The 14,648-nt window shown below is 48.1% G+C and overlaps 1 protein-coding gene across 3 annotated transcripts in view; it reads left to right on the forward strand.

Moving 5' to 3' along the window:
- Positions 1-13,106, forward strand: part of SERPINA10 (serpin family A member 10) — a 46,979-nt gene extending 33,873 nt beyond the window's left edge. For 2 of the 3 annotated variants that reach the window (XM_068254649.1, XM_068254650.1), the window contains exons 3-5: positions 642-915; positions 7,985-8,132; positions 11,293-13,106. In XM_068254649.1, coding sequence (XP_068110750.1) covers positions 642-915; positions 7,985-8,132; positions 11,293-11,484 — 614 coding nt within the window. In that variant the 3' untranslated portion in view covers positions 11,485-13,106. The remainder of the gene's footprint in view (positions 1-641; positions 916-7,984; positions 8,133-11,292) is intronic. The other variant, XR_011024176.1, reaches the window with a different exon arrangement.
- Positions 13,107-14,648: the final 1,542 nt, after the last annotated feature.

Consider the following 14,648-nt stretch of genomic DNA (forward strand, 5'->3'; position numbering starts at 1 on the left):
TCTTTCGCCCTCTGGCGTCCTCAGGGGGTCGATCCCTTGAAGATGCCAGAGTGCGAAACTAGTTGAGAAGGAGATGGGCGGCACCATCTAGTGTCCTGTTGTTTTAATCGTATTAAGACCAGAACTGTTTGAGCGCTGATTGCTGAACATTTTATCAGGTGGACTCTGGACCAGTCTGTACTCGGCTGCTTTTTAAGGGTGTATTGTGGGTGTTGATTTGTATTGTTTGTTAATCATATTTCTCTGTTTTAGTATTTTTAATGTATTTTATTGTCCTGTGTGCCTCGTCCCACCACTTGTCTCTATGATTTGGGATGGTGACGTCAGGGTGGCTCCAGGATTGGCAGGGGAAGGGGGAGCAAGCTATGCCGTCTAGAGAAAGGAGGCAGACAGCACGCTTGTGGTGTGTGTTGTGCTGTGCAATCTGTGTTCACATCAAGATTTCCGAGTTTAGGAGGTCGGGGCTTAGGAGGATGTCAGAAACTATAGGTTCTTGAGATGTAGAGCTGGCCCTGCTCCTAACAATACTACTATTAGTCCTATTTCCTCCACTGCTATTGGTTTAGGGTTAGTTCTAGTTACTAGTTCTATTCCTCATACTACAACCACTACTAATGATATCAATATTACTTGTCCTACAGGTAAGTGGCAGACGCCCTTCAAGCCAGACCTCACAACCACAGACACTTTCTTCATAAACAAATACACCTCAGTGAAAGTTCCCATGATGTACAAGACAGAGAAAGTTGCTTCCATGCTGGACAAATCCATGTCGTGTACAGTGCTGAAGCTGCCATACAGAGGCGGCACCCACATGCTGCTCGTCATGCCCGAGAATGAGGGACACTTTGACGCTCTGGAAGACGGACTGTCCAGTGAACTCGTTGCGGCCTGGCTGGATAAAATGAAATCCAGGTACAACATTTACACACAAGTCTTGCTCTAATCCTACCATAGTCATAGTCTCATGTCTTACCATATTATTATTATGTATTTATATAGCACTGACATCTTCTGCAGCACATTACAGAGTACATAGTCATGTCACTGACTGTCCTCAGAGGAGCTCACAATCTAATCCTGTCATAGCCATAGTGTAATGTCCTACCATATTATTATGTACTGTATTTATATAGCAATTTATATAGCACTGACACCTTCTGCAGCACTTTACAGAGTACATAGTCGTCATGTCACTGCCTGTCCTCAGACATGACATTAATGCATTTGTGGTCTATGCAGCAGCCTTAGTATGGGTAACCATGGTCAGTCGGGTGGGCAGGGAGACAGCGCGCTTAGACGCGCTCCCTAGCCAATGGAGAGCCTTGGAGCCGGAGAGGGCAGCGCTGGCTTTCTGGCCACGCCCCTCCCCACTCGTTCTCAGCACTACGTCGGGTCTCGGTCTATGCAGAGACGAGGAGGGTGATATTGGCACGTCCATGCTCGCATCCGCCCGGCGGATCGCTCAGAAACAGCCGTATCAGTCCGCCGACAGACTGTACACACGTCGGACTGTCACTGGAACGCCCACCCAGCGGGAGGTGACGACGGACCCGTCGTTGCCTCCAGTCCGGCGTGTGTACGGACCTTAACTGTGACAGGGCGGATCGCTCAGAAACAGCCTTATCAGTCCACTGACAGACTGTACACACGCTGTACTGTCTGTGGAAAACCCGCCCAGCGGGAGGTGACGACAGACCCGTCGTTGCCTTCCATCAGGCGTGTGTATGAAGCTTTATGCATCATTATTGCATGGAGGATTATGAGTATGATAATGAAGGGGGAGGTCTTTCTTTCAGATGCCTGGGAATTGATCACAGCTTATATATTTGTGCTTGTTACTTGTATCACTTGTATGTCTGCACTGTATCTGATGAAGGGGACCCTCCGTGGCCCCGAAACAATTGTCATATGTTGCACATGCAATAAGGAATAAACTTCCTGGAATATTTATATTGGTGTGCTAGCCGTACTTGGATTACCCTCGAGGCTACGCACCCAATCTCTCACGGTAAGGTGTGCCTCTCCATCAGGGCCGGGCCGAGGCAGAGGCTGGAGAGGCTCCAGCCTCAGGGCGCAGTGTAGGAGGGGGTACACAATTCATTCAGCTGTCATTCCCAATTGTGTTTGAAGCAGAAAGAAATAAGAAAAGGGGATACATGACAGTGACTGCAAGCCAGATAACTAGATATTAAGGTGTTGGGGAGGTTGGGGGCCCTGGGGCACCTATTAGTCTAATAGCAATCAGTGTGTGACAGCTGGGGTGGGAGGGATGGAGGGGCGCACTTTGCTGTCTCAGCCTTGGGTGCTGAAGGACCCTGTCCCGCCTCTGCTCTCCATTACCTAACATTGCCTGTCCTCAGAGGAGCTCACAATCTAATCCCTACCATAGTCATAGTCTAATGTCCTACCATATTATTATTATCATCATCATTATTGTGTATTTATATTGCACTGACATCTTCTGCAGCACTTTACAGAGTACACAGTCATGAGGAGTTCACATAAGTACACTGTAGTTTCTACAAGAAAAAGTTCAGGGCTCTGATGTGGCCATTCCAAAACCTTAACTTATTTTTGCTTTAGCCTTCTTGGTAGGACATCTTGGGCTTGATTCACTAAGGCCCGGTTCACATTAGCGGTCGCCGTCCGGAATCGCCGTGCCGGAGCCGGATCGCATGCGGAACGGACGGAACGGACGCACGGCATAGCAATGAAAGTCTATGCGTCCGTTCACATGCGTCCGTTTCGTCCAGACCGGATCCGGACCGGATCCGGACTCCGGCATAAGACCCAACATGCGCTATTTTTTGGTCCGGCTCCTCCGGCAGCCGTATCCGGAGCGGAGCCGGACTGCACCATCCGGCCAATACAAACCAATGAGAACCGGAGAGCGCACAACACACTGGCTAAAAATCCGGATGTTCTACCCCACTTCCTATGCGTATTGTAGCGGCGATTTTGGATGGGGACACATGGGCAAGCATTTTGGAGTGGAGCAGCAGTGACTTTAAACGTGCTGGAGATGTTGGCAGTATGTCGGAGGTGGAGGTGAGTGCTAAACAGCGGAGGGCCTGATTCCACAGGTCCACCTTCTGCTGACCTCCCAGACCCCAGCATTTTTATTCGGTTTCTACTATCTTTTGCCAAACGGATCCGGATCACATCCTGATTAACACCTGATGCAACCTGACCGGATCCGGATCGGATCCGGTCAGGTCATCCGGTCCGTTTGGCAGGGAACCGCAAGTGTGAACCGGCCCTAAGACAAATAGCATGCCTTATCCAAGTTAACACGCCTTATCAGAGTAGCATAGCGAGCGCTACAAACTTATGCCTGCTCATTGGCAATGACGAGAGCTTCACTCAGGGGCGTCGCTAGCCCTATTTTGGGGGGGCACGTGCCCCCAATCTGTCCTGGGGTGCCACGGATCTCCGCCCGGCCGCTCCCTCCAGCCGCCGCCGCCGCGTCACTCAGACCTCAGGATCAGGCGGCGAGCCGGCGACCAATCGTGCGGGCGCTAGGACCCAGCACCCGCACTGATATGCGGAAGTCACTTCCGCATATCGAGCGGGTGCATCCGGCGCCCACTCTTACTGGTCGGGTCGCCGCTGATCCTGAGGTCTGCTACGAAGTAAGGGGGGGGGGGGGGGGGGCGGCGGCTGGAGGGGGGGCCTCCCTGGCACTCACTGGCACTCACTCACTCCCTAAAGGGACTCCCTGGCACTCACTCACTGCCTGAAGGGGCTCCCCCTGGCACTCACTCACTCCCTAAAGGGGCTCCCTGTCACTCACTCACCACCTAAAGGGGCTCCCTGGCACTCACTCACTCCCTAAAGGGGCTCCCTGGCACTCACTCACTCCCTAAAGGGGCTCCCTGGCACTCACTCACTCCCTAAAGGGGCTCCCTGGCACTCACTCACTCCCTAAAGGGGCTCCCTGGCACTCGCTCACTCCCTAAACGGGCTCCCTGGCACTCACTCACTCCCTAAAGGGGCTCCCTGGCACTCACTCCCTAAAGGGGCTCCCTGGCACTCACTCCCTAAAGGGGCTCCCTGGCACTCAATCACTCCCTAAAGGGGCTCCCTGGCACTCACTCACTCCCTAAAGGGGCTCCCTGGCACTCACTCACTCCCTAAAGGGGCTCCCTGGCACTCACTCACTCCCTAAAGGGGCTCCCTGTCACTCACTCACTCCCTAAAGGGCCTCCCTGTCACTCACTCACTCACTCACTCACTCCCTAAAGGGGCTCCCTGGCACTCACTCACTGCCTAAAGGGGCTCCCTGTCACTCACTCACTGCCTAAAGGGCTCCCTGTCACTCACTCACTGCCTGAAGGGGCTCCCTGGCACTCACTCACTACCTAAAGGGCTCCCTGTCACTCACTCACTGCCTGAAGGGGCTCCCTGTTACTCACTCACTGCCTGAAGGGGCTCCCTGGCACTCACTCACTGCCTGAAGGGGCTCCCTGGCACTCACTCACTGCCTGAAGGGGCTCCCTGTCACTCACTCACTGCCTAAAGGGGCTCCCTGGCACTCACTCACTACCTAAAGGGGCTCCCTGGCACTCACTCACTACCTAAAGGGGCTCCCTGTCACTCACTATCGGGGTCCCTGTCACTCACTACCTAACTGGAGGCGCCTGTCACTCACTAGCTAACTTGGGGGTCCCTGTCACTCGCTACCTAACTTGGGGGGCTACCATATTAAGGGGGCATTCTGCCTATTTATGTGAAATGCTGTCTATTTATGTGCCTCATGACTGCTGAATGTGTCTTGTTGGGGGCCTCATGATTTGGTGAAGGTCTAATGATTGCTGAATTTGTCTTGTTGGGGGCCTCCTGATTTGTTGGGGGCCTCATGATTGCTGAATATGTTTTGTTGGGGGTCACATGATTGCTAACTGCGAGACTATGGTAAAAGCTGAATCCTTATCATATGAGACAATAGCATTAAACCTACTTTTTTAGCTTTTTAAAACAGAAAATAAAACTGGGAGGTTCTAAAAAATTGAATACATTTTTCAGGAGTAGGATGGATGAAATTGTTTATCTTCACAGTTTATTTTCAACTTGGATTTTCCATAATGTTCATGTATGAGTTAAAACGTTTGTACAATATTTAGTTTAAATTGCTGTTGCCACTTAGCGATAGATAAGTGACTTTTTGATTGCAGTTTGGGCACTCGGCCTCCAAAAGGTTCGCCACCACTGTCATAATCTAATGTTCCACCATTGCTAGGTTCATGTAAATTTGTCTCCACCCGGCCGTTACCACACCTATATTCTGGTCCATGGCCCACCCATTTTTCGGTGCGGCGTGATAAGCACGCCGCACAACGTGATCGTCATATTTTTGGCACGCTAGCTGCAGTGTGCTGAATTCTGCTGCCTACAGTATGTACAGTATACGCTGTTCTCTAGTGCTTGCACTGTGTGCTGATTTACCTCCAGTGTGTACAGTGTAAGGTGTTACTCTGTGCCTTTACTGATTGCAAACCAGCTATATTGTATGCTGATCCCTGCTACTTTCAGTATGTACAGTATTAGCTGTAAAGCCTGGTACACACATACAATTTTGATTAGCCAATTTTAGCTCTGTTCATAAAATTCATTGTCTGTTGGCCCACTTACTGCACGGGGGTGGTAAAATTGGGGGTCAGTGATTGACCAATCAAAATTGAATGTGCGTATACATCTTTGATCTATGCCTATACTGATTGTAAATTATCCAAATAAAGGACAGGGGGCTCCATCCAATATTTCGATGGGCAGGCCCGTTATCTGTAGCTTACACCGCTGCTAAGTTCATGTACATTTGGCCCCACCCATGGCCACGCTCACTCACCACATGGCCACGCCCAATTTTTTGCCGCGGCGCGCGCGACGCATATACCTCCCCGCCTGGTGCCCACAGGTGCCCCCGATCTCCAAGGACCCTACAAACGCCCCTGGCTTCACTCATCCTGCCCTGAGCCCCTGCAGGTTCGTAGTGCTCGCTATGCTACTCTGATAAGGCATGTTAACTCTGATAAGGCATTTTATCGCTGGTAAGGAATGTTATCTCTGATAAGGTGTGCTAACTCGGATAAGGTATGCTATTTGTCTTAGTGAATGAAGCCCCTTATGTGTAAGGGTGATTGCCTTTCTGTATGACCACGCTTCTCTGACCATTCCCAAATGCATATTCTGACATTTCCCTACAATTCAGAACTCACAGTTCTATTAAAGATGACAGCTGTCCTAGTCCTAGTAGAACAAAGCAGGGCCAAAGCATATTACTGTCTCCACCAAGTTTTGCTGATCAGAAAGCTCACACGGGAGCGCTCCATGGTGCGTTACCATTTAATGGATCGCTATAAAAAGTTTAAAATGCACTTACAAGATATAAGTGGAACATGAGCGTATCACCCAGCTATTGGGATAACAGGAAGACCTCCCCCGAATCCTCCCTCCGCAACACGTAACTGTGGCCAGCAGCAAGGGCTGCTTGGAGGGAAGATGGTGCAATGGACTGGTCCAGGCACGATGGTGAACAAAGTAATCAAAGTGCCTGCAGTGTCAAAACACGTTTCGGCATTCAACGCCTTCGTCAGATAAAACTGCAGGCGAAGCACTGAGTTTAAATAGCTGTGCAATACAAAAGAAGCCCTGGCAATCAAGCACTAATGAGGGGGCGTGGCTGAGACCGGTAGTGACATGACGTCACGTTTGACCTCATTGACATGTGCACCAAAGGTGTTTTGGATGCTGCGGGGTGGTTGCTAGGCTCCTGGTGCTCACATCACACTGTGGGAGGGGTTTCACCACAATATCAGCCATACAGACTCCCCTGATGATCTATTTGAGAGAAGGTAAAGATTTCTCATGGGAAAGGGGGTATCAGCTACTGACTGGGATTACGTTCAATCCATGGTTACCTTGTATATGTTACGTCCAGAACCCGAAGTCTGGCCACTTCGGGATCTGTCCGGCCAAAACGTGACGTGGCCGTGCCCCGGCGGCCAATGTTAGAAATGAAATGATTCCCGTAAGTTTCATGTATTTTCTGGCCGTCTCGCTGCGGCCAAATGTATCTAAAGTTAGTTCATTTCATTAAATTAAGCCGGCGGCAATGTAACAGATGAAGCCGCCGGCTTCGGCTCTCGCTGTCCTCCCCCTGCCTCTCTCCTATGCAATACTGGCAGACGGGGACACGCCTGTCCCTCCACAGTTGTTCGTCGCGGAAGGGAATCCTGACGTTCTTGCAGAGCAGGTGCTGGCAGAAACAATGTCTGCAGCCTCCCCGACTCTCGGGGACACGCGTGTTCTATAGGAGAGAGGCAAGGGGGAGGAGAGTGAGAGCTGAAGCCGGCGGCTTAATCTGTTACATTGCCGCCGGCTTAATTTAATGAAACGAACTCACTTTAGATACATTTGGCCGCAGCGAGATGGCCAGAAAATACATGAATCTTACGGGAATCCTGTTCATTTCTAACATTGGCCGCAGGGGCACGGCCACGTCGCGTTTTGGCCGGCCAGATCCCGAAGTGGCCAGACTTTGGGTTCTGGCCGTAACATATACATATGTTGGAGTGAACTCGGCTAAGGTGGCCGATAATGATTGCCTCTGCCAAGAATCTAATGTGTGTACAGCAGTTCCTGATCACCCTCAGAAGGCCCCAATCACCCTCGGCGTGTCGACAAGCAATCCACTTTGCGTATTGACTTGGCATTGTTTTCCCCACTCACCCCGACGCTCTGAGACGCTCCGTCAGCCCGGCATACCTCCGTACAGCCTTGCTCTTGCACTGTCACCTCGTAGTGGAAGCAGCCATCATGCATAATAATGCATTATTCAGTTCAGTCGGTAATCACAACTTTACACCGAACAATAAAATTATCTTACTGTCTATGTGGCCAGTTGGGTGAAGAATGGTCACCAGATGTACAGCATGTTACAGTGTATACTCAAGATTGATTTTTATTTATTTTTTTTATGCAGAAAAACTGACATTTTCTTACCAAAATTCAAACTTGACCATAAGTACAAAATGAAGACATCTCTGGAAGAACTGGGAATTAAAGACCTCTTTACTGGGAAGGCCAACATGACGGCCATGACAGAGGAGAGAAACCTGAAGCTATCTGAGGTCAGTTTACGGAATCCCCCTTAACTCAAACTCTCCAACCAGTGGCATAACTTACAATTCATGGTCCCCCCCCAGGTAAACTTTGACGGGACCTCGCAATGTTCATACCCCTTCCCTTGCCTACATCTAATGACCCTCACAGCCTTGGGGCCCATCTCACAAGGGTCATAACACAAGTGTGGACGTCATGATCTCCACACCCATAACAAGAGTGGCCACACCTGATCTGAAGGATGGACTGCTTTGCTGAAGGAAGGGAATGTTAGTAGTTGTGACCCCACATCACAGCTCTGGGCCCCCCAGCAGTTGCAGGGGCAGCTCCCCTGTAGTTATTTCCCTGTCTCCAACCTAACTCATTTTTGGCCTCAATTCTGGTAGGGTTATCAAACAAACTTCCACGTGAGGTAATTTACCTCATGAGGTAATGACATATAGCAATTCTGGTAGGTTTTGGTCATGTTTTACCTCATGAGGTAAATTATGAGGTAATTTGCATTATTTTTACTGAAAATAGCTATTCTCATGGAAATTAGAGGACATGTTAGCGCATAATTTACTGATCAGTTTAAGACCTGCTTGTACCTGGAGGTAAAGTCAATTTGTATGCATGTTGCAGTTTTTAGTGGAGTTCCTATTCAGGCTGTGTATTAGAAAAGAATAGTATAAATAAAAGTACAAATATTTACTGGATTTGGGATGCCTATAAATATAGTTTTTATAGGTTGCTACATAATCAAATACACCTTCCCCCCTCAACAAAAAAACAACTTCCAAAGACTATCCTAACTTATGGAGGACAATTAAAGACTACTAATATTTATTTACTGCATGCTTACTGCTGAAATACCTCCATGTTTTACCTCACTTTATGCATTTACCTCATGTTTTACCTCATGTTCAGAAATAGAGAAAAATCTTTCAGAATTGCTAAAAAAAAAGAGGAAAATACCTCATGAGGTATTTTATCTACAAAAAAATATTTACCTCACATAGCTATTAGAATTGAGGCCATACATCAATTCTGTGAGGTAATTTTTTTTTGTAGATAGAATACCTCAGGAGGTTTTTTTTTTTTTTTTTTTTTAGCAATTCTGAAAGATTTTTCTCCATTTCTGAACATGAGGTAAACCATGAGGCAAATGCATAAAGTGAGGTAAAACATGAGATATTTCAGTGGTAAGCGTGCAATAAATAAGGGAACCTTAACTGGCGAGCAAAAAAAAATTCACTTACCTGGGGGCTTTCCCAAGCCTCCCGCAGCCGTCCGGTGCCCGCGCCGGTCCTTCGGTGCCCTCCGGTCTCCCTCCGCCGCTAAGTTTCGTTTTCGGACGACTGCCAGTCGTCCTTTGGCCTCTTCCGCACTCCTTGTCGTAAACTGCAGTAAAGCGTGCCGCATGACGCGTTTGGCGTCATGCTCATGACGCGTTCGGCGTCATGCGGACGCGCTTTACTGCAGTTTACGACAAGGAGTGCGGAAGAGGCCCGAGGACGACTGGCAGTCGTCCGAAAATGAAACTTAGCGGCGGAGGGAGACCGGAGGGCACCGAAGGACCGGCGCGGGCACCGGACGGCTGCGGGAGGCTTGGGAAAGCCCCCAGGTAAGTGAATTTTTTTTTGCTCGCCAGTTAAGGTTCCCTTTAATTGTCTTCCATAATTGAGGATAGTCTTTGGAAGATGTTTATTTTTGAAGGGGGGGAAGATGTATTTGTTTATGTAGCAACATATGAAATGTATATTTATAGGCATCCCTTATAACAAAAAATCCAGTAAATATTTGGAGCTTTATTTATACTATTCTTTTCTATTACACAGCCTGAATAGAAACAACACTAAAATAGCACTAGGAACTCCACTAAAAACTGCAAAATGCATGCAAATTGACTTTACCTCCAGGTACAGGCAGGTCTTAAACTGGTAAATTATGTGCTAACATGCCCCCTAATTTCCATGAGAATAGCAATTTCCTTTAAAATTAATGCAAATTACCTCATGAATTATCTCATAATTTACCTCATGACATGACTAAAACCTACCAGAATTGCCAAATGTCATTACCTCATGAGGTAAATTACCTCATGATAACTTAGTGGTCTCTCTAGGCCCCTCCGAAGCCACAGCCGACAAGTTGTCAGACTGTGGCGCAGGCTCAGTAATGTCTGCAATAGTTACCCTCCCTGACTCCAGTGCAGGTGCAGTAGCGGCTCTCGGCTCGGATCAGGCTGAACTAGCTAATCCCAGTTGGGTCCGCTTTACTGCGCAGGCGACTCGCGCTGCGCAGTAAAGTGGACTACGCAGTAGAGCGAACCCGACTGGGATCGGCTAGTTCTGTCTGATCTGAGCCGAGGGCCGCTACTGCACCTGTGCTGGAGCCGGGGAAGGTAAATATTTACATGGCCGCCGTTCGGAGCAGCCTAGAGAAACCACCGTGGGACTGAGGAGGATGGAGGAAGTCTCAATCGGATCCAGACAGAGTCTTCCCCCTCCCGAGGTAAGTACCCAACAGGGGCCGTTTTCTTCAGTACAGTTTTTTTTTTTGCAGGTTTCCTTTAAAGTGGACCCAAAGCCAATTTAAAATAAAAAACAGGTGCTTAGCTAAGGAGGGGGAAGGCTGTGGGTCCTATAGAGCCTTCTCATTTCCCTCCTCGTCCTGTCGTTCCAGTGCTGTCTCTCCCGTTAGCAGTCTTCGACCGATGGGCCGAAAACTGCTCTATTCCGCTGCGGGAGGCTTCGAAAGACTGGCGGCTTCGGAAGCACTCGGGCTCCTAAAAACTTCTCCTGCAGTGGGAGATTTGAACGGAGGAGCCAGTGCTGGACCGCGGGGACCGTTAGAAGAACGGGAAGGCTCTATAGGAACCAAAGCCTTCCCCCTGCTTAGGTAAGCATGTTTTCAGATTTGCTGTAGCAAGTACCAACATAGGTGGTCAGTAAGATGCAATTATCTCTGAACTGCTGCAAGTTTTATGCAATTTTTCTTGCAAATGCATGCAGCTTGGAAATGGTCCAATCAAATGCAGGATCTGCTTTGCACCAACTCAGAATTATGAGCGACTCCTTGAGCATCCCTATGTAGTAATAACTGTTTTTACCAGACTCCGCCCCGGTTGGCAGGATCGCCCCACAACCTCTGTAACGCTATTCTTATCTTTGGTTTTATGCGCAGATCACACAGAGGGCCGCCATACACATAGACGAGTTTGGGACGGAAGCCACGGCCGTCACTGGAGGAGAGATCATCGCGTACTCCTTGCCTCACACCGTCCGGATCAACCGCCCCTTCATCTTCATGATCTTCGATGAGAAGTTCCGATCTCTGCTGTTCATCGGGAGAGTTACCGACCCGACAAAACACTAGAGACACCCCTGCGATTATACATCCCGATAACGCCAGAGGTGCCAACTTACCTGCTCTGTTTTTATGGATAATAGGCAAACATTTTTGGATACTCGTCAAAAAAATTCTGGGTGTTTTTTTTTTTGTCTGGGGGGACTCTTAAAGGGACCCTGAACAGAAGGAAAAAATGCAATAATGAACTTACCTGGGTGCTTTCTCCAGCCCCCCGACACATCCGTGAGGTCCCTCGGCGTCCACTGGGCTCCCTCCGTTCTCCTGCTGGCGGCTCCATTAGCACGCGACTTGCCCAGGAGTCATGTGTAACTACGCATGACCTGCTTCTCCGCCCACATGGGTGTCGCCATAAGCATTCCGCTCATGTGCGTTTCATTCTTTTGAGAACTGCGCACCCGGTAGAGTTGTGTGTGAATGGAGCCGCCAGTGGGAGAACGGAAGGAGCCCAGAGGATGCTGAGGGAGCTTACGGGGGCGGGAGGAAGCCCCAGGAAATGGGAGGGGCCAGGTGCACAGCGACATTACTGTGCAGTCACGTGATCATGTAGGCCACAGCTCCTCCCAACTGCCTCTTATCACAACTGAGGGAATTTTGAGTACTTCGTTTTGATTTGGACAACAATCCTTTGTGTTACTTTGCCCAGATAAGACCTGAACTGCACAGGAAAGAAGGAAACCATAGAGAAATCCACCCTGTATGTATTTAGAGAGTTTAGCCTGTCTAATTCCCTCTTATCTGTGACTAATCAGTAAGTAAGATCTCTTAGCTGTGTCAGCTCTGGAATATCCTCTGCCACGGCAGACCAGCTAGTTTGTAAACACAGGATGTTAACCCTATGTCTGCTTCCATGAAAACAGAAAGTAGACACACTGCAGATTTATATCAACTGTAACAAATAAAAGTTTTTCTTTAAGGGTTATTATGCTGTTACTTATCTTTTAGAGCAGATAGGAAGTTCTGAGTTCAGATCCACTTTAAAGTGGACCTGAACTCTTGAACAGGACAGAAGGAAAACAGAGAAACGCACCCTGTATGTATTTAGAGAGTTTAGCCTGTCTAATTCCCCCTCATCTGTCACTAAGCACAAGTTGCAATTTGATCCCTCAGCTGTGTCAGTTGACTGCCACGGCAGAGAGGCTAATTTGTAAACACAGGATATTAACATTAGGTCTGCTTCTTTGAAAGCAGGAAGTAGCCGCACTGCAGATTTATTGCAGGATTTGTATCAGCTGTAACAAATAAATGTTTTTGTTTAAAGGTTATTATGCTGTTGCTTATCTTTTAGAGCAGAGAGGATGTTCTGAGTTCAGGTCCGCTTTATATCCCGTTGCTGGGTGTTCAGTGGTGCGATACCAGCCAATCACATTTCTCATAGACTCTAATAAAAAAGCACATTGGCTCCTCCCTCGCAGGCCTGCCTGAGGTCACAGGGGTTGGGCAGTTCGGGGTTAATGCGACATATTCGTAAGTATGAGTATTCTTTTCAGAGGAACTACGAAGTTCATAAGAACGCCCCAAGCAAGTCTGCAATCCCACTTGTGAATGATTGACTACAAATAAAGTTTGCTGATACTTCAAAGGGAAACTTTAGAATGTGCTAAATAAATGTATCCTGCTTTATTACACCAGTTCTTGCAATTCATCTCTGAATACTGTTTTTGCTTTTCTTATAATGTGCTTTGAAATATTGCTGAAAACCCTTTCATTAAACACAATAATAGTGTATCGCTGAGTGAGTTTAAACGGATTTCATGCTGCGGTTTATTTACACCCCCTGCAAGAGAGCTGCTTCTGTTGTCTTGAGGATAACACAATTGTCCTTAAAGTGAATGGGAACCGCAAATTTAAAACAAATGAAGCAAATACTTACGTAAGGAGAGGGAAGGCTCTGGGTCGTATAGAGCCTTCCGTCTCCTCTCTCGGTGCTCTCTATCCTGTGCTGACTTCCCCCAGTTTCAATCCCCCACCGAAAGGGTATTTGGAAGTCTTCAGGAGCCGTGTCCTCCCGAAGACGTGCAGCTCCATACTGCACAAGCGTGAACGTGCAAGAGAGCGTGCTTGCGCAGGCGCAGTACAGGGCGGCCCTTCTTCAGGAGCACTCGGGCTCCCTGAAGTCTTCTGAAGCCTCCTTCGGCCGGGTAAAGCAGTATTTGACTAATTTAGTCACAGACTGCTACCGGGCGAGCCAGCACCGGAACGAGGGGACCAGGAGAGGAGCCGGAAGGCTCTATGGGACCCAGAGCATTCCCTCTCCTTGGGTAAGTATCTCATTTTTCTAAAATGCAGTTCCCATTCACTTTAAAGGCCCGTCCACATGCCTAATAGGAGTGTGTACAGCGGCCTCCGACCGATCTACCGGGATGACCAGGATGAATATTATCTGCGGAGACTTCAGTACAGGGCCGGTTCATTGTGAGGACTGCCCCCACACATTTGACATGCAATAGTTACTCCACATATGCCACACAGCAATCACCCCACATGTGTAAACTGCAACAATTGCCCCCACATATTACTGGGCATTATAGATACAAAAAATTCCCCAATATGCTGCGTATCGCCCCCCAACCAAAGTGCAGTCACCACACCTTCACAGGCCCAGATCCCGAGGTATGTATAAACTTTTCTTTCCCCTCGTCTCAGAAACACTTTAAGATTTTATTTTATGATACTTCCCTAAATCAAACAAACTATTTCTGATTGTTCCTGGTGTTACTATTTATGAAGGTGCTCATACATTTATCGATATTTTCTTTAGGTTCCAGACAGATCTCCAGACATGTTAACACCAATAATGATTGTTATTACCCTCTCCACTGTGTCCAATAATCATAAGGACACCATAAGGTCACTAACCTGTGTGTGAATTGAAGGAATGTAATGCTAGCTGAAAGGGATAGTCTACAAAGTCTACTGCTTTGCCTGTAACTTTGTACATTAAAGGTGGCCACTAACAGTCCAATTTCTAGCGAAAAATCGTTTGAGCGATCAGAAATTCTGATCGGATTGGTTGTAAATAATCTCCATTGGTGGACACAATCAATTATGAACGAGTGAAAAAAATGTCGCCTGAATGAATTTTCGTCGAACCAAAATTTGGATTTTCTTGTTGGGTGTGATAGATAGGAAGTAAAGATTGGTTCGATGAAGGTGTAGTAAACAATTTATTA

Source organism: Hyperolius riggenbachi, chromosome 9 (genome assembly GCF_040937935.1).
Source record: "Hyperolius riggenbachi isolate aHypRig1 chromosome 9, aHypRig1.pri, whole genome shotgun sequence".
Taxonomy (NCBI): domain Eukaryota; kingdom Metazoa; phylum Chordata; class Amphibia; order Anura; family Hyperoliidae; genus Hyperolius; species Hyperolius riggenbachi.